Source organism: Oncorhynchus mykiss, chromosome 16 (genome assembly GCF_057628025.1).
Source record: "Oncorhynchus mykiss isolate SJ-2025 chromosome 16, ASM5762802v1, whole genome shotgun sequence".
In the NCBI taxonomy this organism is placed as follows: Eukaryota; Metazoa; Chordata; class Actinopteri; order Salmoniformes; family Salmonidae; genus Oncorhynchus; species Oncorhynchus mykiss.
Window position 1 is genome coordinate 56,386,823 of NC_143037.1, and position 24,472 is coordinate 56,411,294.

Sequence of the window (24,472 nt, forward strand, 5' to 3'; positions counted from 1 at the left end):
CGGTGGCCCAACACTTGGCATTTATTTGGTTATGCTGGATTAACAGCCATTTAAAAAAAGTCAACCTACTAACTTCATCTAGTGCAGGGTTGGGCAACTTTGATGGGGGTGTGCCCACCTTGCAAACTAAACATTTTAGCAGCTCCCCTCAACAGCAGAGGAAATCATATGCAATTCCACACATTTTGCTATGGGGTGTAGAGAAAATGAGCTGTTTTACTGCTAATTTCCTGCAATTTTACCATAGGGTGAAAAATGTTTGCCGGTTTCAATCTGAGACTAACAAAATCAATGGCCCCCCCAGGCCGGTAATTCAACCATGATTACTAAATTTAGATGGCCGCTAGACTAATTTACCAATAATTAAAAAATGGGGTGACTGATAAGCAAAAAAACTGATGCAGAACCAAATTGAAATTGCACCTCGTCTGTTCTAACTTGCAATAATACGAGACCCTGACTAAATTTTATTTTAAATTGATCCAATGGCCTTCAAAAAGGGCTGCCAGTTGCCCATCCCTGATCTCGTGTACTGCATTGTCACAACACTATGACTGATCGTCACCCAGATACAAAATTAGTTTCTTGCTGTACAAATTCAGCTAGATCCCTCCAATTTTTGGACCATTTGCTTTTGTTGGTTCCTAGTGAACATACCCGTTGTCTTGTCACCATAGAGAAAAATAAGTACAAAATAAGTACTCTAAGAATTTATTAAATGTACAAAATCCAGCAGTTTAATCCTCATCTTCCTCTTCCTCCTCATCCTGGTTGATCTGGAAGTAACGCAGCTCGTAGCTCTCCTTGGTATTGGCCACAACACGCAGCCAGTCGCGAAGATTGTTTTTCTTCAAGTACTTCTTGGTCAGATATTTCAGATATCTACAGACAGATGGCATTCAGATGTGTGAGGTTGCGCTTTGGCTTTCAATGTTTTCCCCAAAGCAATATACACATACAAAACAACCTAGTAAAGCTAATGTTTTTTGTTGTTGCTGTACACCTCAACCCAACTTAATGAATCACAAAAACACAGCACAAAGGTTGAAGAATGATACTGTAGCGCAGTCACGTGCGGTTAGCGTATTCATGGGCAGGGGTGGATAAACTCAACAAGGAAGTCTGAGGGAGAATTCAGTTCACAGCCAGTGTATTTTCATGCACATAATGTTACTGGTGCATGGCAGATGCAGGAGATAAGCCATAAAGCATTTGGGAGTTGGTTAAGTGGGAATTATTAAGTTGAATTGTACATAGCCAAAAGTCAATATTGGCATCATCAATATCAACACCAGCAACCTAAACAAAAATATTACAGATAAAGGCTATAAAAACACGGGGCCTCTTATCCATCATAAGCAGTGCAAAAGTGTAAGTCAATTATTCAAATGAGCAATTATTTTGTGAGGACATAAGCATTTACCAACGTTTTAATAGCTTGAACATGTAAACAATGTATTGGGTGAAAGACATTTGATAAATATTTTCTTTTTTTCCAAGAACAAATACACAAATGTCTGCATTGCAATTTGAGTTGCCAGTGCAGTTACCATACCTTTTGGAGAAGGGGACCTCGGAGGAAACTGTGATCTTGCTCTTACTCCTCTCAATAGACACCACACCACCACCCAGGTTTCCAGCTTTCCCATTCACCTTGATGCGCTCCTGGAGGAACTGCTCCTTTAACCATTAAAACATACTATGTAAGCATATACTTCTAATTTCCAACAACAAAAGATTGACTGTTGCCCAACTTTACTTTTTTATATTTTTTTAAATTTATTTTTTATTTCACCTTTATTTAACCAGAGACTAGTTGAGAACAAGTTCTCATTTACAACTGCGACCTGGCCAAGATAAATCAAAGCAGTGCGACAACAACAGTGTAGTGGATGTGAAACTAGCCTGTTGGCTGGAGCACATCAGTGACATCACACCTTCACTTGGATCTAAAGCCAACTGTGGTTCATGGAGTGACCAACTAGTCTCTTGCTCTATCAGCAAACACAGTTGGCTTTTAGTTGTGTGTTGTTGTGCAGGTCACTAGCTAGTGTAAACCCCACTTGAGATTTAAAGGCCCAGTTTTATATACATTTCCACACTATGAGGTTGGAATAATGCTGTGAAATTGTGAAGATGATAAAAACCCTTTTAGTGTAAGAGCTGTTTGAAACGACAGCCTGAAATTTAAGCCTGTTTTGGTGGGATGGTGGTTTGTTCTTCCTGGTGACATCACTAGACAGTAAATTAGTTAATAGACCAATCAGAGTTCCAAACCTACCAATAACAGCACATTTTCAGTGTCCTCCTCCCCACTTAAGACCACTCCCATAGCCCTACCAAAATTCTTGCTTGAGAAATTGCTCATTGCTAAGAAGCTATGTTTTCTCTTAAAATGATAAAGAAACAATCCCAGTACAGTACATAATTGTTACTCATAAATTAATTGATAATGAGAAAAAAAACAGCTGTATTGGACGATTCTGTTCAACATGTCGATCCCATGAACTGTCATTTCATAAGCTCCTTCCATCCTTCAGTTTATTCTAAACCAAGTGACCATTGTGGAAGGGCAGAAATCATTCAGGATTGTGGCTAATGGGGGTTTCGAATAAGGGCGTTTGTGCAACTAAAATATTAGAATCTTCCTTGCAACCAGGCACAGGTATAAAACCTGTCAGTGTAACTGCAAAACTACTTACAAAGTTGGCAGCATCCATGATGCCATCTTCAACAGGGTGGGTGCAGTCCAGAGTGAACTTCAGGACCTGCTTCTTCTTCTTGCCACCCTTGGACCCCTTGGTGCTCTGCTTCTTCTGCAGATAAGATTGACAGCCAATTAAAACTATGAGTCACTACAATTGTAGCTGTTCCGTTTAGTTAGCTGCCTAGAATCTAACAGTTAACGTTACCTAACATTAGTTCACCAACATACGCGCTACAACCGCAGACATCAACTATGTCTAGGCTAATCCCCAATTAAGATGAAGTTTTAGTCAGGTGGCTCCTTATAAGTAAATACCAACATTTTTGTTATTTAACTAATCAAACTACTGCTGACCATAAAACGAACAGAAAAATGTTAAGCTAGTTTTGTGTAGCTACAACGTGGTGGATCTGGCAAGCTAACGTTAGCTAAACTAAAAAAAAAAACCTTGCTAATTTAGCGGGCCTTGGAAAAACAAAACCCAATTCACAGTGCCTTGTTTAGCATGATTAACGATTACATAAGCCCTCTCAAATATGCCCCGATTTATACAAATAATGTACAGCCATTTTAAGTGTGAAAAATGTATATATTTGAACAATTTTCCACACGCGATTGTACCCACCACAGGAGCCATTGCGAAGAATTTAGCAGAAAGGAAGCGCTGGGTTTGCGCGTGCGTTACATTTTGGCCTGATGAATCAATCGCAGATCTAGTCGATACAATCACGGCATCAGAGTTCGATTAAAAGGCTTAACATTGTTTATACATCTTATTGAAATTCCATATATTTTGAAGGATAACAGGTACAAACGTGTTAGAAACAATACATCCTTCTACAAATTGTAACAAAAAAACAATACAAACAAAAAATAAACAGAAAAACACTTAGGATGTTGTTGTTTTTTGGTCCATATTTACCTATTTGGGAAAGGGGATACTTAGTCAGTTGCACAACTGAATGCATTCAACCGAAATGTGTCTTCCACATTTAACCCAAACCCTCTGAATCAGAGGTTCATCATAATGACGTTGTCAAAACCCTGCTCTTTGAATGGTCCTTCATAATGTCATCGTCATAACCCTGCTCGCTCATTGGTTCTTTGTTATGCTGCTCTCTGATTGCTCCCTTCATTACTACGTCATCATAACCCTGCTCCCTGATTGGTTATCCCTCCATGACTAAGTCATCATAATTCTGCTCTATGATTGATCCCTTGATTATGACATCACCATAACCCTGCTCTGGTAGGTTGTTTATTATGACATTGACATAACCCTCCTATCTGATTGATCCCTTCAGAATGGCATCATCATAACCCTATCTGATTGGTCCCTTCATAATGACAAATACAGGCTATAGCTCCTTGCCAATAGTGACATAATAAACTCTGGCATAGTGAGCAGAGAGGCAGACAACAAGGTAAAAAATGACATGATATACTACGTGTTCCCTTTATTGTTCCGCTCTGCATTAGGAACCAATGCATGCAATTTGACAGGAGTCAGTGGAGCCTGCAGTGTCCCCTATGAGGCTCTACTAGGCCAGCACTCCATCCCCTCCAGTCACACTCAAAGACCCTCCTCATATCTGTCATTCCTGCTTGGGACAGCAGATAAGGCAGCAAGCAGCAAGGTAATTGTTCAGCTCATATTCTTATTATATTTATTAAGTATCTGCTTCTTAACATATTCATTAAGTATAGGCTTACAGGTGCATTTTCAATCATTCTCTGAAACGTCACCGACATAGATCAGCATCACTATGATGGGCTTTCCTGTGTTGTATTTTCAGATGTGTGGAGCAGTGGAGGCTGCTGAGGGGAGGACGGCTCATAATAATGGCTGGAACGGAGCAAATGGAATGGCATCAAACACATAGAAACCATGTGTTTGGTGTATTTGATACCATTCCACCAATTATGCTTCAGCCATTACCACGAGCCCGTCCTCCCCAATTAAGATGCCACCAACCTTCTGTGTTGTGGAAGAATATTCTGCCTTTTGGAGAAGCTATATGATCCAGACAGTACCAACTGTCACCCCTTGGTATGCCATGAGCAGTACAAACACCCCTGTCTGCTGAACCTTAACCACAAAGGCCAACTCTCCTGCCTCCACTGTGGGTAAGAAAGTTTGGTTTCTTGTGACTGTATTACAGCAGCTTGGAAACATAAAATGGGTCATTCCATTGATTTAGTGGATGGCATTATATAGGTATTTTAATTTCTTATGGAACAAATTACCTTTTGCTTTATAAAATCAATGACCAACTCAGGGGCCTTGTTGGCGCCCCCCCCCCCCCCCCCCCCTTGGGTTGTGCCGTGGCGGAGATCTTTGTGGGCTATACTCGGCCTTGTCTCAGGATGGTAAGTTGGTGCTTGAAGATATCCCTCCAGTGGTGTGGGGGCTGTGCTTTGGCAAAGTGGGTGGGGTTATATCCTGCCTGTTTGACCCTGTCCTGGAGTATCATCGGATGGGGCCACAGTGTCTCCTGACCCCTCCTGTCTCAGCCTCCAGTATTTATGCTGCAACAGTTTATGTGTCGGGGGGCTAGGGTCAGTCTGTTATATCTGGAGTCGGAGATTGGAACGTTGGGGGTCGAGTCATGTACATTGAAAGATATCTATAGCAACACAACTTCTCCAGTTAGCAATGGTAGGATGAAAGTCCCAGGGGATTATCTGGGGGAAATGAACAGCTGCAGTGTAAATCCTGCCTTTGTTTCATCCTGCCTGGCATTGAGCACAGTGTGGTCCTAGAAACCTGGCAACTTTCAGTGACAAGATAAAGAGAATTTGGGCACCTAGGCATTTGAATGATTGATCCCTCTGGGCACCGGTGAAGTTCATTGCTGTGACCTCCAGGACTGGATTATATAACGTTGTCATTTTGCAGTACTGTGGATATGGATATGTTAATGTCAGTGCAAACTAGTTTAGATGAGATTGTGGTGGTATTTCCAGGAGGCATATGAGTTTATTTAGCATAAATCACATGAAGCTTAACATGACATAACTAACTTACTGACATGGATATTAAATGCTCTGTCATATAGGCTATGTGCTCTGTTTTCTATGGGTTGCTGTCAGCATTCTATTTACAATGCTCTTGCATGAGAGGGTGAGAGGCTACAGTGGACCTTACTAAGTGTGGGATAAGTCTAGTCAATCCTCTAGCTCCCCTTAAAAGACTGAAAATATGCTCTCTAAGTAGCATGTTTGTTTATGAGATGAATTCAGTCAATGACATGGGAAATCACACTGGTGTAAAGCAATATGCAGTGTTGTTTGTCAGAATTCAGTGTGATACTACAGTACCAGTAGTGTAGTAACCTAAAAAGTGTTAAACAAATCAAAATATATTTTATATTTGAGATTCTTCAAAGTAGCCACACTTTGCCTTGATGACAGCTTTGCACACTCTTGTAGCCAGCCGCTGTGTGGAGCTTGCAGGGAAACAACCCACAAGAACAAGATACTCTCCCGCCACGACATTGTCTCCTTTGCCAATCGCACGATGGGGCCCACAAAACATGTGGTGTGTTAAAACTACAATCTTCTTCAATCTTAAAGTGTTACGTACCCCTTTAAAAACAGCTAGAAATATTTGATGGATAAACTAGCAGGTGCACTGAAAATGTTGGTGAAAATGTTGGTGAAATCCAAGGCTCTCAAACTCAAATTCTCTCTTCTCGGAGATTCCATTGTAATGTCTGCATGTACAGTGCCTTGCGAAAGTATTCGGCCCCCTTGAACTTTGCGACCTTTTGCCACATTTCAGGCTTCAAACATAAAGATATACAACTGTATTTTTTTGTGAAGAATTAACAACAAGTGGGACACAATCATGAAGTGGAACGACATTTATTGGATATTTCAAACTTTTTTAACAAATCAGAAACTGAAAAATTGGGCGTGCAAAATTATTCAGCCCCCTTAAGTTAATACTTTGTAGCGCCACCTTTTGCTGCGATTACAGCTGTAAGTCGCTTGGGGTATGTCTCTATCAGTTTTGCACATCGAGAGACTGAAATTTTTTCCCATTCCTCCTTGCAAAACAGCTCGAGCTCAGTGAGGTTGGATAGAGAGCATTTGTGAACAGCAGTTTTCAGTTCTTTCCACAGATTCGATTGGATTCAGGTCTGGACTTTGACTTGGCCATTCACCTGGATATGTTTTTTTGAACCATTCCATTGCAGATTTTGCTTTATGTTTTGGATCATTGTCTTGTTGGAAGACAAATCGCTGTCCCAGTCTCAGGTCTTTTGCAGACTCCATCAGGTTTTCTTCCAGAATGGTCCTGTATTTGGCTCCATCCATCTTCCCATCAATTTTAACCATCTTCCCTGTCCCTGCTGAAGAAAAGCAGGCCCGAACCATGATGCTGCCACCACCATGTTTGACAGTGGGGATGGTGTGTTCAGCTGTGTTGCTTTTACGCCAAACATAACGTTTTGCATTGTTGCCAAAAAGTTCCATTTTGGTTTCATCTGACCAGAGCACCTTCTTCCACATGTTTGGTGTGTCTCCCAGGTGGCTTGTGGCAAACTTTAAACAACACTTTTTATGGATATCTTTAAGAAATGGCTTTCTTCTTGCCACTCTTCCATAAAGGCCAGATTTGTGCAATATACGACTGATTGTTGTCCTATGGACAGAGTCTCCCACCTCAGCTGTAGATCTCTGCAGTTCATCCAGAGTGATCGTGGGCCTCTTGGCTGCATCTCTGATCAGTCTTCTCCTTGTATGAGCTGAAAGTTTAGAGGGACGGCCAGTTCTTGGTAGATTTGCAGTGGTCTGATACTCCTTCCATTTCAATATTATCGCTTGCACAGTGCTCCTTGGGATGTTTAAAGCTTGGGAAATCTTTTTGTATCCAAATCCGGCTTTAAACTTCTTCACAACAGTATCTCGGACCTGCCTGGTGTGTTCCTTGTTCTTCATGATGCTCTCTGCGCTTTTAACGGACCTCTGAGACTATCACAGTGCAGGTGCATTTATACGGAGACTTGATTACACACAGGTGGATTGTATTTATCATCATTAGTCATTTAGGTCAACATTGGATCATTCAGAGATCCTCACTGAACTTCTGGAGAGAGTTTGCTGTACTGAAAGTAAAGGGGCTGAATAATTTTGCACGCCCAATCTTTCAGTTTTTGATTTGTTAAAAAAGTTTGAAATATCCAATAAATGTCGTTCCACTTCATGATTGTGTCCCACTTGTTGTTGATTCTTCACAAAAAAATACAGTTTTATATCTTTATGTTTGAAGCCTGAAATGTGGCAAAAGGTCGCAAAGTTCAAGGGGGCCGAATACTTTCGCAAGGCACTGTACCTATAGACAGCAATACGTGTGGAGGAACTTGGTGGAGTTTAGTTTGTTGGGGGTGTGTGTGTGTGTGTGTGTGTGTGTGTGTGTGTGTGTGTGTGTGTGTGTGTGTGTGTGTGTGTGTGTGTGTGTGTGTGTGTGTGTGTGTGTGTGTGTGTGTGTGTGTGTGTGTGTGTGTGTGTGTGTGTGTGTGTGTGTGTGTGTGTGTGTGTGTGTGTGGTGTTGTCTAGTGCCTTCTCATGGTGTGACCCCTGACTCCTAGGCGGTGAAGGAGCTCCAGACGTCGGCCAGAGGCCATCATCCTGCTGAAGGCCATGATCGAGGAGGTCAGAGAGTATGTTGATGAGGAGGAGTGCGCAATCAGCACTATTTTCAACAAAGTGCAGGTGAGCTGACATAGTCATCGGCCATTTTGAAAACATTAAACTCAACTCAGGGGGTGGCAGTTAACTTAGAAGTTAAGAGCCAGTAACCGAAAGGTCTCTGGTTTGAATCCCAGAGCCAGCAAGGTGGAAAAAATCTGCCAGTCTGCCTTTGAGCAAGGCATCTCTCTGATTCAGAGGGGTTGGGTTAAATGTGGAAGTCTGTTGTGCAATTTCCCTCGATTTCCTCAATTAATCAATGTTGTTGTTTTTTTTTATGCAGTTCCACAAATTGTATTAAATTCTACCACAAGATGTCATTCTTCATGTCCTATCTCATAAAGTAGCTGAAGGTTCAATACCTTGCACAACATTACATTAGAGCAACATTTTATTGACTTATACTGGATACAGTTGTAATGCTCAAGTAGTGCTTTTCATTTACAAACCGAGAGGAAATTTATGTAAATTAGTTTTGGTTGGGAAAGTATTCATTAGAGTACAGTAAATTTAATTTTGAGAGATTTGCAATGCAATTAAATGACCCAGATAATATTGTCCTCTTTTGAATGAAAAACTGTCAGATCGAAAACAAATTATCCTAAGAGCAGCGCAAAGGTGAGAATAGATATTGCTTCATGCTACCTTGCCTGAAAATCATGTTTATCATGTAGCCCTAATGTATAGCCTATGATCAGAGAAACCGTTAACCTGTTATTGTTTGAATGGGCCTTCCGAACAGAGCGCACACAGATTCAGCCTCAATGGTTGCCTCTAGCCATTAAAAATCGCTGTAAACTCAATTAACTCTCGAAGAAGAAGGAAGTCTTACCACACACAGACAAGATGCGTCCCAAATGCCACCACATTCCCTTTATAGTGCACTACTTTTGACCAGAAGTAGCGCACTATATAGGAAATAGTGTGACATTCGGGTGCACAAGGCTTCCTGCTTTGAGAAGAGATATTGAACAGCCTAATGGCTTGTCTAATGCCTGCCTAATATGTATCCTGTTCCACATGTATATATAGATCCTACTGGGAGATTAAGGTGTCCCTGGCAGCAGACCAATATAGATTAAAGCCAAATGAATAATAATGTGTCAGGACTAGCTACATCAGGCTTGCCTGGCACCACTTTCAACCCAGTAGCAAATGAGAACAGCTGCCTCATCTGGCTGCACTCTTACCCACTCTCCAGGTAATATCCTGTCTATGGTATGCCTGTTCATCCTGGAGTAGTGATACATGAAGCCTATTTTTACAATGTCTTATTCACAGTGCCCAACTGTATTTGTAATCCTAATTGATGTTCCATCTTGAGCAGGTGTAATATAATCAACTCAAGCCAATGTTCTCCTCCACCTTGCTAGTGTAGTATGATGCATAATGCCCAATCTGGTTCTATGAATCCAGAAGGGCACAAACCAAAACATTAAATGGAATATTAGCAATTATGAATACAGTCTTTAAGCAAAATTGTTTGACTTTGATATCTGTTATCCAGCGACTAAAGAAGAATAGCAGTATTAAGTCCCTCTCTCTTGTCATCTTGCCTCCTCAACTGATGTTTGGTGATGTCACATCCCAAATATACACCCCATATGTCTTCTTCTATGTTTCTGCTTTAGATCAACACAGAGTATCGGTCCGAGTTTATTTATTGCCTTGAGTCTCTGTTACTGCTGGGCTAAAGACGCTCCGTGTCCATTGCCGGGAGTGTCGGGATGGAGTTTGGGCAATGCCAGCAGACTGTGAGTCATATTTCACCCCTACCATATGGAAATTGTGCAGACCTACACGCTCAAGGGGAAAATGTAATCAGCATGTTATTGATGTTCCCAATGAGTGAAACCTCAACATTCAAGACAGTATGCTTATTCTTTCCAAATATGCTCGTCATGTTCTGAAATAGCCAGCGTAATATGAGGACACCCCTACCTGTTGTGTAAAAGACATTATGTAAATATATTTATTTATTGTGTTAATGTCCTTCTGTCTCCTCAGTCTGCAGTCATCCCTGTCCGTGCCCTGCCACTTCCCTCCCATCAGTGACATGTCCCTGGGTTCATCCATGGTGCCGAAGCCCACTGCTATATCATCACCAAGGTCCTCCTGGTAAAGTTTTGGGAGACCCCATTTACTGAGCACTGTCGCAACTCTGAGAACAGCTACAGGGTGAGTGAGCTTCTACAACATTTTAAAGTTACTGTACAACTCTGATACCCATTGTTACAACATTACTGAGGGATTTCACAGCCAATCAGTGTTTTTGTATGTGTATTTGAAATGTGTCATGAAAAGATCTGACGTTCAGAGGTGCCTGGTTTATTGATTTCTATGAAGGCGCTACACTGAATCTGAGGAGGTGGGAATCACCAAAGCAATGACGATTCTGAAAAAAGTATTCAGACAACACTGTTTATAAATGTAACCCAGCTCTCTTTTTAAGGCTCATCTCCATCTTGTTATCTTTCCCCTAAGTCTGGGAGGATATCTTTCAGAGGGTTGCAAATGAACAGAAAATCTATGAAGGTAAAAGAGGTTTTGTTTTTCTGTTAGATAAGGTGAAGTTGGTGTTTAATATACTGTATGTGTCCATTCTGTTTTCTGCCCAGCTTCATGAGCTGACGCAGCTAAAGGAAGAGAACAGATACCTGACCACCATCGCCAGGCAAATCGGCCCCTACATCCGATCCATCGCCAAGGTGAAGGAACGCCTTGAACCCAGGTACTGGAACCAAGCCACTGTAACTACTGTACATATCAGAAACTACAACATTATTTTGACTAACAAGTTACTCTGGCAAATGTACAATTTGAAATGTTTGTTTCTATCATGGTGACCATGTAAGACATGGTGTTCCGTGAAGTATTCTCTATTCAATGTTCCCACAGACTGAAAGAGCCTAAGGAGCTGAAAGATGACAGTACAGAGGACATGCTGAAGACCTGAGGACACCACTATGGCCACAGATACTAAACAAACCATTTTAACACAGATGTAAGCTAGCTAGATTACTTAACTTGTTGGAAGAATTGATCATTGATTTGAGTGAGAACTAACTTCTTTGTTAAACCTCAACTTTATGCGCAACAGAAATGACTTGACCTGTACCAGGTGATAACCACACTCTCAGCAACCTCTCTGACGAGGCTGCCCTCAAGAACAAGAATCTACTGGCCAGGGAAGCAGAAAAACAGAGATTTGGAAGACGTCTCCCTAAGCAACTGGATGGGGTCATGAGACTTCAATGTGCTCACCCATAACTTATGTAAATTATATTGAATATAACATTTACATGTTTCTAACATTACCCATATTAGGACTACAGTAGCAAACCCATGAAAGAAAACAATGAAAGGAAGACAATTTTCTTAGGATAAATTTTATTTAATTTCACAGGACAAAGTTGTTCAATCAATTCAGAACATTTCAGTCAAGTGAATAAAAGTAATCAGCCAAGAGAGAGATAAATATTCTCTCTGCATGATACATTTACATTACCTGTAATAAACTGTAGTATTGTTATACTGTAGTGCAACAACTGACTTTTTCCATGTTCAGCTCAGCTGGATCATGCTTGGAGCAGTAAACAGTTGTACGTCTGCAGCCAACAATGTGCTCTTATATTATTGAATCTACAGATAATCTTCTCATCTTTATTCATCTAATACACATTACTTTTACAGTGCTCGACTGTCCTCATTTCAGAAACTCTAAACACACACACACACTCTTGTCTTGTGCAACATACAGTTACAGTGCTCGACTGTTCTAATTTCAGGAATTCTCTTTCAATCACACACACACACACACACACTCCATACAGTCTGGGCATACAGAGTAGAGGGCAGAGGCAACCTTTCACCTGAGACAAGCGGTAGTTCAGGAGGAAGCAATGCTGGGTTGAGCTTATCGCAAAGGAGACGACCTTTCCTCTGAACCCCTTAGCCATAGGAATGCATCTATTGGTTGGTTTCAATACAAATGAATAACAGGTGGAGTTATGATCAAGTGGTGGTTGAAAGAGAGACAGTCTTGAGTGCATTTTAAAGATGACTGTACCATGTGGGTGCCCCTATAGTTAAAACCTTATGGAAGAAACAACACCCCTGATTCATAGTTTATATACCAAGGAACAATGTTAAAACTTACAGCAGACTGGAATAGAACAGTGAATGGATTGTCAGTGTTCATTATGTTTTCATAATTCACAAAGTAGACATTTCTGACTTGATACGCTGTACCGATTTGGAAGAATCAGAGAACCAGGCTGCAACTTTCCCAGGTTGTCAAATTAGCAAAATATTAGTGATTGTGCAGCCTTTTGATCCTGAGTGGACATGGGATGTGAATTTAAAATAAATCATTATTTTGTGTAAGGATAAATCAATATTGAAAGTCTGGGCTGATACCTAAAACCAATACATTTTCATAGCATACATTATTTTAGTAACTTTGACATTCATTAAAAGGCCTTTTTCTTATAATTTATGAAAGAGCAAAATAACTTAAGGGGAAAAGACCATGTTGCAAGGGACCCCATTTCCGTAACTTTCGGGCATTTTTGTAAATGTATAACAAAGTCACTCATAAATAAATGTTTCTTACTGGGACAGAACACACATGTGTGTGTGTGTGTGTGTGTGTGTGTATGTGGACACCTCTTCAAATGAGTGGATTCAGCCACACCCGTTGCGGACAGTTTAAAAATATATATATATATATTTTAAATCGAGCACACAGCCATGCAATCTCCATAGACAAATATTGGCAGTAGAATGGCCTTACTGAAGAGCTCAGTGACTTTCAATGTGTCACCATCATAGGATGCCACCTTTACAACAAGTCAGTTCATAAAATTTCTGCCCCGCTAGAGGTACCCCACCCCAGTCAACAATAAGTGCTGTTATTGTATAGTGGAAATGTCTAGGAGCAACAATGGCTCAACCTCGAAGTGGTAGGCCACACAAGCTCACAGAAAGGGACCGCTGAGTACTGAATCGCATTGCACATACATTTTTTAATATATTTTTTAAATGGCCTGTTTCTCGGGTTGCAACACTCACTACCGAGTTCCAAACTGCCTCCGGAAGCAACGTCAGCACAATAACTGTTCGTCGGGAGAATCATGAAATGGGTTTCAATGGCTGAGTAGCCGCAGACAAGCCTAAGACCACCATGCGCAATGCCAAGTGTCAGCTGGAGTGGTGTAAAGCTCACTGCCATTGGACTCTGGAGCAGTGGAAATGCATTATCTGGAGTGATGAATCATGCTTCACCATCTGGCAGTCCGAAATCCAAATCTGGGTTTGGCGGATGCCAGGAGAACGCTACCTGCCCCAATGCATAGTGCCAACTGTAAAGTTTGGCGGAGGAGGAATAATGGTTCGGGCAAGGCCCCTTTCCCCTGAAGGGAGATCTTAACGCTACATCAAACAGTACAATGACATTCTAGACAATTCTGTACTTTGTGGCAACAGTTTGGGGAAGGCCCTTTCCTGTTTCAGAATGACTATGCCCCAATGCACAAAGCGAGGTCCATATAGAAGTGGTTTGTGGGGATCAGTATGCAAGAACTTGACTGGCCTGCAGAGCCCTGACCTCAACCCCATCGAACACGTTTGGGATGAATTGGAACGCCGACTGCAATACAGGCTTAATAGCCCGACCTCACTAATGCTTTTGTGGCTGAATGGAAGCAAGTCCCCACAGCAATGTTCCAACATCTAGTGGAAAGCTTTTCCAGAAGAGTGGAGGCTGTTATAGCAGCAAAGGGGAGACCAAGTCCATATTAATGCTCATGATTTTGAATGAGATGTTCAACAAGCAGGTGTCCACATACTTTTGTTCATGTAATGTATGTATGAGGGCTGATAAATTTAGTATCCAGGGCTCTACATAAAAAAAAAAATAATGGGTAAAACTGGTGCTCCAAACTTTAAAACATTAAGTGCACAACCTGAAATGTTAGAAATGTCCTTGTCCCAGAATGACCCAGCATGCACCGTGCGGCCCCATTGAAGCCGCATGGGCGACAATACAATTCCAATGGGGTTTCCCCATCTCAAAAGTATCTCTGATATGGGTCAGATTTTTTAAACTGTATTAGAAACAAGCAATTTTTGCTGTAGTAAAGGTGCAAGCATGACACTAACGAATCTGCACCCAGGAAACAACTGTACAGTGAAGCCTTACCATTACAACTAATTGTTATAAAAATGTACTTTCTTCCCGTACCGGTACTCCCAAATTAAAATTGCAGTTCGCACAGCAAAATATTTTTGTTGCATATGCAACCAAATTGGGTCACACTTTAGAGCCCTGCGTGCATCCCTAATATTGTGTAAAACCATTCTGATGTCAACGCTGAGGCCTAATAATGATGACTCTGTGATATGACAGACAAACAAGGAATAGAAGAAACTCAACCAGGCTCATTACAGCACTTCTGACTCAGTAACCAAAGCTAAAATCAATTCAGCATCCACTTAAGGCCAGGCACCACAGGCTAAAATGTTGCACAAATCTAGCAATTTAGAGTTTTGGGGGAGGGGGGTATTTGTCAATTAATATTAGTATTTTTAAAAAGTAAAAAATATCCAAAAGGTTTATAAAAATATTTGTGTTAGTTTATCATACATGAACTGTAACCACTTTTAAATGGACATACATTCATAATTTGAATGCTCACTACATTGAAATCACACATCGCTTAAAAGTCAATTTCTTAGAGAATGATACTTTGAAGATATGGTGATTGGGTGTAAGGTAGTCTTAATTCAGTCCTTGTCTTACTGCCATTTCCTGAAAAAAATCACACTCTTCCCAAACGCCAACTTATTTTCTGTGGTTATCTTTAGATGTATTCTCCAGACTTATACATTGGGAATTGTTGATATGTTTATGACACAATCAGATGTGTATGTAAATTCAGTCCTAGAATGTCTTAACAAAATAAAACCAAAATATTTAGGTTGATTTTTACTTCATCCAGTGTCCAGAAAAATGGGTTTGTTTTATATGCAAATATTTAATGGTATTACCTAATTTGCATATTTGTATACAATTTTTCAGAAAAAAGGACCAAAATATTATAGTGTCCACACTCAACTGGTAAAAGTTGATTGTAATATGATTAAGTGGGGGGGGGAATACCCTATTAGGGTGTGGTGCCTGGCCTTAAGATACTCAACTCCTCTCTAAGGAAAATACAGAAAAAGGAGCCTTCATCAGAACATTGGAGATTAAAGAAAAATACAAACTCAAGTCTCTAGTAGTTAATTTAACCAAACAAAAGAGAAAACAGAGGTGGTTGAATATATGGGGGGGTGTGGTTTCTTTTTGAGAGTCTACCCAGGCCTTGGGGGTGGTATGGGGATGGGAGCCCTTCACAACACTCATAGGTGTCAGTCTCTGTGAGCTCTAAGCACCCCAGGGCGGGCAACCACAGGAGCTAATCCACAGTACGCTGACCAGGGCTGCCCCTCACAGTGCCTGTCTGTCTGCCTGCCATTTTCATACATCCAGGACTCCATCTCTCACACCTAGGAGCTGTTGATGCGGATGCCCGAAATAAACGGCAGGCCAGTGCCCACCTTCTTTTTGTACTCCAGGTAGTCCTCTGCAAAGAAATGGATGAGAGAAAGCTCCTCCTCCTCAATCCGTTCACGGAAGAAGCGCCAGCTTGCCATGGTATAGCCCGCGATGCAGACAGGGTTGCACAGCATCACCTGGAACATTGGACATAGAAAAGTGAAATCAGCGTAGTGGGCTTGACTAGAACATGTTTAAGAAACAAACATGTCTCGATTCTTAAAAGGGAACAGAGTTTAGCTTGTGTATTAGCCTGCATGCTAATATTGCTGTGACAAGGGTTGCAATAGTCTGGTAACCCAAGACTACAAGGATTTCCAGAAATCGCAGTTGGAGGATTCCGGATTTTCTGTTTCCAGGAATATTTCTACCGAGATTTCTGAAAAATCTGGACATTTTGGGAACATTTCCAGAATTTTGCAAACCGTGCCTTGCCATTCAAGAGTTTCCTTAGCTATTGACAGAATAGGCTGGTACCTGTGTGCCAATGCTCCAGTAGAACCATCCCACGTAGGAGGGGTGTCTGAAGAAGGCATAGACCCCATCCGTGACCAGCACGTGGCTCTGGGCCTTCTCGTTCTGGACAATGTGGTTGAAGTTGGAGCCGGCTGTCAGCATGGCAGACTTACGCAGGAAGTCCCCACACAGCACCATCACCAGGCCCACCAGGCTGAGCCAGCTCAGCTGCTTCAGCTCTGAGACATAAAATGCACAGCCTATTAAGACATTTAACTCCTACTGTGACAACATGTCATGCCCATTTCAACTGAGGCATTGAAAAGTTATTGGCTACATTCCAGGCTGACTACAACGCAGAAGCCTGCACGACTGCAATTGATGACGTGGCACATAATCATTGGTTGATGCAATGCAACACAAGCAATGTCGTCGGGCTGAAACACGGCCATTGACCCCAAGTGTGGTATGGAGGACAGACCTGGGACAGTGAGCTTCTCTATGGTGAACTCCACCCATGAGGACACAGCAGCCACAGTGTACTCCACACTGTGGTTGAGAAGGAATGAGTCCAGAGACAGGCTGCGGGGGTTAATGATGGCTGTCACCAGGTACTCGGAGTAGTGGAAGAAAGACAAGGAGCACATGTACCTGCAAAGACATGCATTGACTGAGAACTATGCATAACACGTATCGAACTAACAACGGTAGTATTGTGCGCGCATATAGATATATATATATATATATATATATATATACACACACACATACGAGAGAGAGAAAAAAAAGGCAGCGTCCGAGAGTATCAAAACCCTAGTGTATCATGGGTAAATTGACTGACTGATCTACAAATAATAATAAGTTGTTATTTATGATACAAGGTTCTTTGTAGATCTGTCAGTCGCCTGTAATATTGAACAAACCCGGAAAGTGTGTGTGAGAGGAGAGAGCATGTACAAAGGTTTATTCATTACGGAAACCATTTAAGAACCAAACAGAGCAAAACTAGAGTTTTTATTGGACAAACAAAGGTAGGTACTTCCCCATTTCGTTCTGTTTAAGAAACTTTTTGCAAGAAGTTTTTGCTTACCAGCCAAAGTGTGTCCATGTGGTTTGGGAAAAGCTTATGATCAAGCCACACCCAAAAGTAAAGCCAAGGAAGCAGGCTCGCACAGCAACCTGGGAGAAAGAAGAGTATGCTTAGGAAACATTTCTACCTTCAATTTGTTTAACTAGCTAGTTATCTAACTATACAAGTAGAAAGCTGGCTCCAAATCAATAGCTAACACAATAACCTGCTCTTAGGCATAGAATATCTGTCTAACTTCAATAGTGTTATCTAATTTACAGTTTAGGGCTCTATCTTTAGCCAATCAAGCTGACAGCTGTCTCAATCCAATTCAGATAATAGGATTAGCTAGCTAGCACAACATATTGTTAGGAAGAAGAGGGGCAATGAAAGTGTACCAATAATTTAGATAGCTAAAGCCTAGCCATCTGGCTGCCGTTTTGGCTAATGGGCAAATAAAATAGAAATCAAGATGGCTTGCTATCTAAGGAGCTTAGCTAACGTTATAGCTATCCATCTTCTTTCAGACGTTAGTTAGCTTGCTTACCTTATATAGAGGTCCCTTGTATATGATAAGCAAGAAGCCATTGATAACAGCGATATACACAGCAATAGCTATTTTCCCCCTCACTCCAGTGAGATAGTCGAATACCCAGTCAAGATGTCCAGCGAATGTTCTAATAAGGGGAATTATAACAACACCCAGTCCTAAAAGAAAGCTTATAATACTTATTTTCCCCTCTAACACCAACTTGCCTGCCATGATGAAGTACCGTTACTCCCTATGGGTTCTCGCGAGTTTTCCACAATGGCAAAATTTACTCACTAATCTTGGCTGCGTTCCAGGTGGTCACGCTGCGCAGATGCATATGATCACTTCATCATCACACACACTCAGCAGGAACCACATCAATATGGCAGCAATCTTCTGAGAACGCCTGGGAAGATTTCTTTATTCTATTTATGTTGTTCCTGACACGTTAAACACTTCTCCAGGCGTTGTGAAATGTGATCAACTTCGCAGCGCGACTCTAATAAAGACTACCTACCTGGAACGCCTATATACGTGACGTGACAGACGACGTTTACAATTTATTGGCTGTAGATGGCGCTTTAAAGCCATTTAATCAAAGGTCACTTCTTGAACCCCAGCAAGAAATGTTTGACCAGACATCACTTTTGCAACTGTCTAGCAGAGGACATAGCACAGAGCAATGACTGCATATATGAAAGGACAAAGCTCTTGATCACGTGACACCATTCCTTCATAAGCGAAGAATCAATAGCGCCACAGAGTTTCTAAAAGACAGAGGCACAACATCGAGAGACTTTCGTGAACGCTTGCGAAGCAGACCAAGCAAACCAGACCAGGGGTTTGAGAAGTAAATGACCCAATGAGAGAAGTGAAAAATTACTCATTATTTGTTAGTTTTCTAAAAGTACAACCTACATTAAAGCCAATGTCTTAAGTAGTTTAACATGTTATTACTCCAACCTCGTGAAATTGACAAACTGCCACATTTATTTTTTATAGGAGTGCCCTTGATTTGACAGCACGCGCATCTGCAGTTCGGCGCGAGATGCCTACATAACCTAAAATTAAGACCAAAAAGCACTTCTTTTTTTAAAATACATTTTTACGATATTGCTAATTTTTACTTTGTTGCTGTGGTAACTAGTGGAAAACCGTTAACCCCAATGATGACTGATAGGGGCGCTGTTTTTAAATTAAATACAATTTTATTGGTCACATACACATGTTTAGCAGATTTTATTGCAGGTGTAGCGAAATGCTTGTGTTTCTAGTTCCAACAGTACAGTAATATCTAACAAGTGATATCTAACAATTTCACAACAATACACACGTAAAGTAAGGAATATATATGTTTGTTAACCTTTATTTTACTAGGCAAGTCAATTAAGAACAAATTGTTTTTCACAATGACGGTCTACCCCGGCAATGCTGGGACAAATGTGTGCTGCCCTATGGGACTCCCAATCACGCCTCTTGCACTGAGATGCAGTGCCTTAGACCGCTGCGCCACTCGGGAGCCCAGATGAGCAATGTCGGAGCAGCATAGACTAAAATACAGTAGAATAGAATACAGTATATACATATGAGATGAGTAATGCAAAATATGTAAACATTATTAAAGTGACTAGTGTTCCATTATTAAAGTGGCCAGTGATTTCAAGACTATGTATATAGGGCAGCAGCCTCTAAGGTGCTAGTGATGAAGCCGCTGTGCAGCCATCTTGGTACTCCTCCATTGAAAAAAAGATTTTGGAAGCTATAGAAATGCATTTATTAATGTCTACATTTGTTTTGACATGTTCATTCTATTACAGACACCTTAATGCTTACTTTTACTTTTATTATGTTAGTTAAACATGAAAAATATAAATTATACAAATACAATCTTAAAGTATAGAGTACTGTTATTGTCTCCATTAAAAACATTTCTTAAATCCATGTCATTTTGTCCTTAACATTTAATTTAAATACTGTAAAATTCCATAAATTCCTATGGAGTCCTTCTCCTACTGGGGAGTGCCAATATGGCCGACCGGTGGCTTCAAAGCCTCTCTATGACCAATACATAGTATGAGTAATCCAGGGCGCGTGTGCTATTGTGCATAAATGTATTTTGTCCCCCTACACCAAACGCGATCACGACACGCAGGTTAAAATATCAAAACAAACTCTGAACCAATGACATTAATTTGGGGACAGGTCGAACAGCATTAAACATGTATGGCAATTTAGCAAGTTAGCTTGCACTTTCTAGCTACTTTGTCCTATTTAGTTAGCTTGCTGTTGCTAGCTAATTTGTCCTGGGATAGAAACATTGAGTTGTTATTTTACCTGAAATGCACAAGCTCCTCTACTCCGCACATAAAACGGCCGACCGAATCGTTTCTAGTCATCTCTCTTCCTTCCAGGCCTTTTCATGTTGAACTTATATGGTGATTGGCATCTAAACTTTCATAGTATTACCACGACGACCGGCAAAACAGTCCGTATCACCCACGTGGGTATAACCAATGAGTAGATGGCACGTGGGTACCTGCTTCTATAAACCAATGAGGAGATGGGAGAGGCAGGACTTGCAGCGCGATCTGTGTCAGAAATAGGAATGACTTCTATTTTAGCCCTTGGCAACGCAGACGCTCGTTGGAGAGCGAGCAGTGTGGGTGCAATAATTGAATAACATGGATTTCTAAATTTATTTTGCAACGCTCGCGCACCCGACGTGTCCAGTCTGGTCAGCATGTAGACACATCAATGGTTAGACCTGATGACATGTTTCTGCACCGGATGTTTAGCTACCCAACGTCACCATGACATCGCCTACAAGCGTGATCTGGATTTTCTATTGGTGTAAAAAAAATACTGTCCTGCTCCTCTCCTCTCTAACTAACTTCCCCTCACAATTCCTTCAATTTCCCCTAAATCCCGTTAGTTTGGCTGTTTAGCCTACCTTAATTATCCCTCACCCATTATAGCCCTGCCATTCCCAACCAATCAGAGTGCCTGGAATGCTGATCTTGACACCGCACCCGCCCACTCAGAGTTTTATCGTCGTCTGAAGGGAGAAGACGCATGTTTCTGAGGACCTTTAATTGTCGACAGTAACACAAATGTCTGAAGGTTGTGCATGCATTGAAATAACCACAACAATAAGATTCCAAGTCATTCGGATTACCAAAATCATATGAACATCCTCAAATCGAAACAGTTGTGTCTGTGTGGTGGAGACGATCAAGACTACAGTGATGGGCCTCAGCATCATGTTCTAACCAGACAGCACTATAGAGGTCAGAACCAAACCAATCACTTATAAGTATATAGTGGAGAGGGCGTTCACAGCTGACCACTAAGATTGCTGAGGGCATACCAGCTAACTGTTTTTACGTAGTCATTCTAGACAGATTTAGTGACCAACAGTTTTTTACATGGTCCGTCATTTCTCCGGATTTAGCTACCAATAGTTTTGACAATTGGAGAAGCAGTTTCTAACTATCTTCATACTGTACTGTCTTTGATAGTGCACTGAAGCCATTGAGCTATTGTAAGAACTGGAGAGACAGCCTCCAAGATGGCCGACCGTTGAAGTAATCTACAGTGCATTAAGAAAGTATTCAGACCCCTTGACTTTTTCCAGATTTTGTTAGGTTACAGCTTTATTCAAAAGTGTATAAAATAATACCCCAGAATGACAACGCAAAAATAATGTTTTAGAAATTTTGCAAATATTAAAAAAATACAAAACTGAAATATCAAATTAACATAAGTATTCAGACCCTTAACTCAGTATTTTGTTGAAGGACCTTTTGCAGCGATTACAGTCTCGACTCTTCTTGGGTATGATGCTACAAGCTTGGCATGCCTGTATTTGGGGAGTTTCTCCCATTCTTCTCTGCAGAACCTCTCAAGCTCTGTCAGGTTGGATGGGGAGTGTCACTGCACTGCTATTTTCAGGTCTCTGCAGAGATGTTTGATCAGGTTCAAGCCCGTGCTCTGGCTGGGCCATTCAAGGACATTCAGAGACTTGTCCTAAAGTCACTACTGCGTTGTCTTGGCTGTGTGCTTAGGGTCATCTTGCTTGAAGGTGAACTGTTGCCCCAGTCTGAGCTCCTGAGCGCTCTGGAGCAGGTTTTCATCAAGGATCTCTCTGTACTTTGCTCCTTTCATCTTTCCCTTGATCCTGACAAGTCTCCCAGTTCCTGCTGCTGAAAAACATCCCCACAACATGATGCTGCCACCACCATGCTTCACCGTAGGGATGGTGCCAGGTTTCCTCCTGGCTTGGCATTCAAGAGTTCAATCTTGGTTTCATCAGACCAGAAAATCTTGTTTCTCATGGTCCGAGAGTCATTTAGGTGCCTTTTGGCAAACTCCTAGCGGGCTGTCATGTGTCTTTTACTGAGGAGTGGCTTCCATCTGGCCACTCTACCATAAAGGCCAGATTGGTGAAGTGCTGCAGAGATGGTTGTCCTTCTGGAAGGTTCTCCCATCTCCACAGAGGAACTGTGGAGCTCTGTCAGAGTGACCATCGGGTTCTTGGTCACCTCTCTGACCAAGGCCCTTCTCCCCAAATTGCTCAGTTTGATCGGGGGAGATGTATGGCCTTGAACCGATTATGTTAAAATCGCACACAGGATCATTTAGTTGCTAATGGCAGCATGCAGTACACCGGTCGGCCTTCTACAAAATGAACTGTAAGAAGAAAATATGCATTTATTACCCAGATAAGACTGAGTATCATTTACATAAAATAGTAGACAGAAAAGCAGCACTTCTCTCATTTGTTTGTTGGCTACCAGCAAAATAGCCATATGCAAACTGTGTGTTGGGTTCGGTAAAGTTGAATGTGTGCCTGCTTGCATGTATAGGTTACATGAACATACGAAAAGACTGGCTAGTAGAGCTGCACATTTAGGACTATTATGTTATTTGGGAAATACTTATTAAATAAATGTGATGTACTCTTTATCACAGGGGTGTCAAAGTCAAATGGACGGAGGGCCAAATAAAAAAATCAGCTACAAGACGAGGGCCGGACTGTTCGAATGTTCATTGAAAAATTTTTAAATGACGCATATAGTCTAGTGAACCTAATTGAACCTACTGAAAACCTAACAAATATATTACAATATGATCAGATAAATAAAGCAATATTTTCTTATGGCTCTGTCAGTAATCTTTAATTTTCAACAGACACAAAAGACAAATTTCCTTTATATAAATATCCCCATAACATGAACATTAAATGAAAGAAACCGGTATTCAAGGCACCATCAGTAGACTATATTTTCTATTTTAGCAAAAGTGGGCTAAATTTACTTCAAAGAAAAAACAATAATAGCAATTTTCTATCATCCACTCAACTGAAATATTTTTAAAATATAATTGGATTGAAATACAAAAAAATAAAGTGCAAAAATCTATTAATCAAAAACAACACTTTGTTTAAGGAGAAGTAACATGCAGTGAAAACAAATATTACATTTTAACTTTTAAACTTGAACTGAGTAAAAACTCTAAATATGTGATTGCACAGTAATGTTCACTTGTTTGAGGTTGAGGGTGATACTTGGTGGTGTCCCATCTTTTCCACAAGTTCATCAATGTTCGGGGTAAGGCTCTGAGCTGAAGAAATCCTCAGAATTGAGTGGAGGTGTTCAGCAGTAAGTCGACTTCTGTGTGATGTTTTGTTCAGGTTCATCAAAGAAAACAGTTGTTCACACAGGTATGTGCTGCCAAACATAGACAACGTTTGAGCAGCCTGGATGCGCAGCTGGGGCATTGTGCCGGGGAGGAAACGGGCGAACTCCGCAGCACCCACTGCCGCATATTTTGCCCTCAGTGCATCATTGCATTGGAGGTCAATCAACTCCATTTGGAGGTTTGGTGGTGAGCTTTCCACGTCAACAGCAAATGGGTTACCGAGCAGTTCCAACCTGCTTTTTTGTGCTTCAAAGTCAGCAAATCGGCGTCGAAAGTCAGCGGCAAGCATACCTATTTTATCAGCCAACTGTGTGCTCGGGAACGCACTGGTAGAGAGCTTCTCTTTCATGGTCTGGCAGCTGGGAAAGTGGCTCAAATTTTCTTTCCGCATCTGCGTCTCCCACAGAGTCAGTTTGGTTTTAAATGCCTTCACTGTACTGTACATATCAGAGATGACACGATCCCGACCCTGCAGCTGCAAGTTTATTGCATTCAGATGACTCGTAATGTCACACAGAAAAGCCATTTCACACAGAAACATTTCGTCTCGGAGTTGTGTTGTGTCTTTCCCTTTGCTGTCCAAGAACAGACAAATCTCCTCACGAAGCTCGAAACATCTTTGAAGCACCTTTCCCTGGCTTAGCCATCGCACCTCTGTGTGATAAGGCAAATCACCATGCTCCGTTTCTAACTCCGTCAGAAATGCCTTGA

The 24,472-nt window shown here is 41.3% G+C and overlaps 2 protein-coding genes across 3 annotated transcripts; both read right to left on the bottom strand.

Annotated features, from left to right (window-relative positions):
- Positions 1–695: 695 nt before the first annotated feature.
- LOC110492295 (large ribosomal subunit protein eL22) lies at positions 696–3,432 on the bottom strand. The gene is made up of 4 exons (XM_021566499.2): positions 3,333–3,432; positions 2,703–2,816; positions 1,556–1,680; positions 696–882 (listed from the first exon to the last, which is right to left on the bottom strand). The coding sequence occupies exons 1-4, from the start codon at positions 3,342–3,344 to the stop codon at positions 738–740; spliced, it is 396 nt and encodes a 131-aa protein (XP_021422174.2). The 5' UTR covers positions 3,345–3,432; the 3' UTR covers positions 696–737.
- An 8,345-nt stretch (positions 3,433–11,777) lies between these two features.
- On the bottom strand, positions 11,778–18,494 carry LOC110492296 (protein-S-isoprenylcysteine O-methyltransferase). Of its 2 annotated transcripts, none has more exons than XM_090203445.1 (5): positions 18,356–18,494; positions 17,551–17,639; positions 16,942–17,111; positions 16,482–16,699; positions 11,778–16,141 (listed from the first exon to the last, which is right to left on the bottom strand). In XM_090203445.1, exons 3-5 carry the CDS (start codon positions 17,105–17,107, stop codon positions 15,956–15,958), a joined length of 570 nt encoding a protein of 189 aa, XP_090059571.1. In that variant the 5' UTR covers positions 17,108–17,111; positions 17,551–17,639; positions 18,356–18,494; the 3' UTR covers positions 11,778–15,955. The 2 variants fall into 2 exon arrangements, with proteins under 2 accessions (XP_090059571.1, XP_021422176.2); XM_021566501.3 differs by lacking the exon at positions 18,356–18,494 and adding an exon at positions 18,077–18,332.
- Between the last annotated feature and the right edge of the window lie 5,978 nt (positions 18,495–24,472).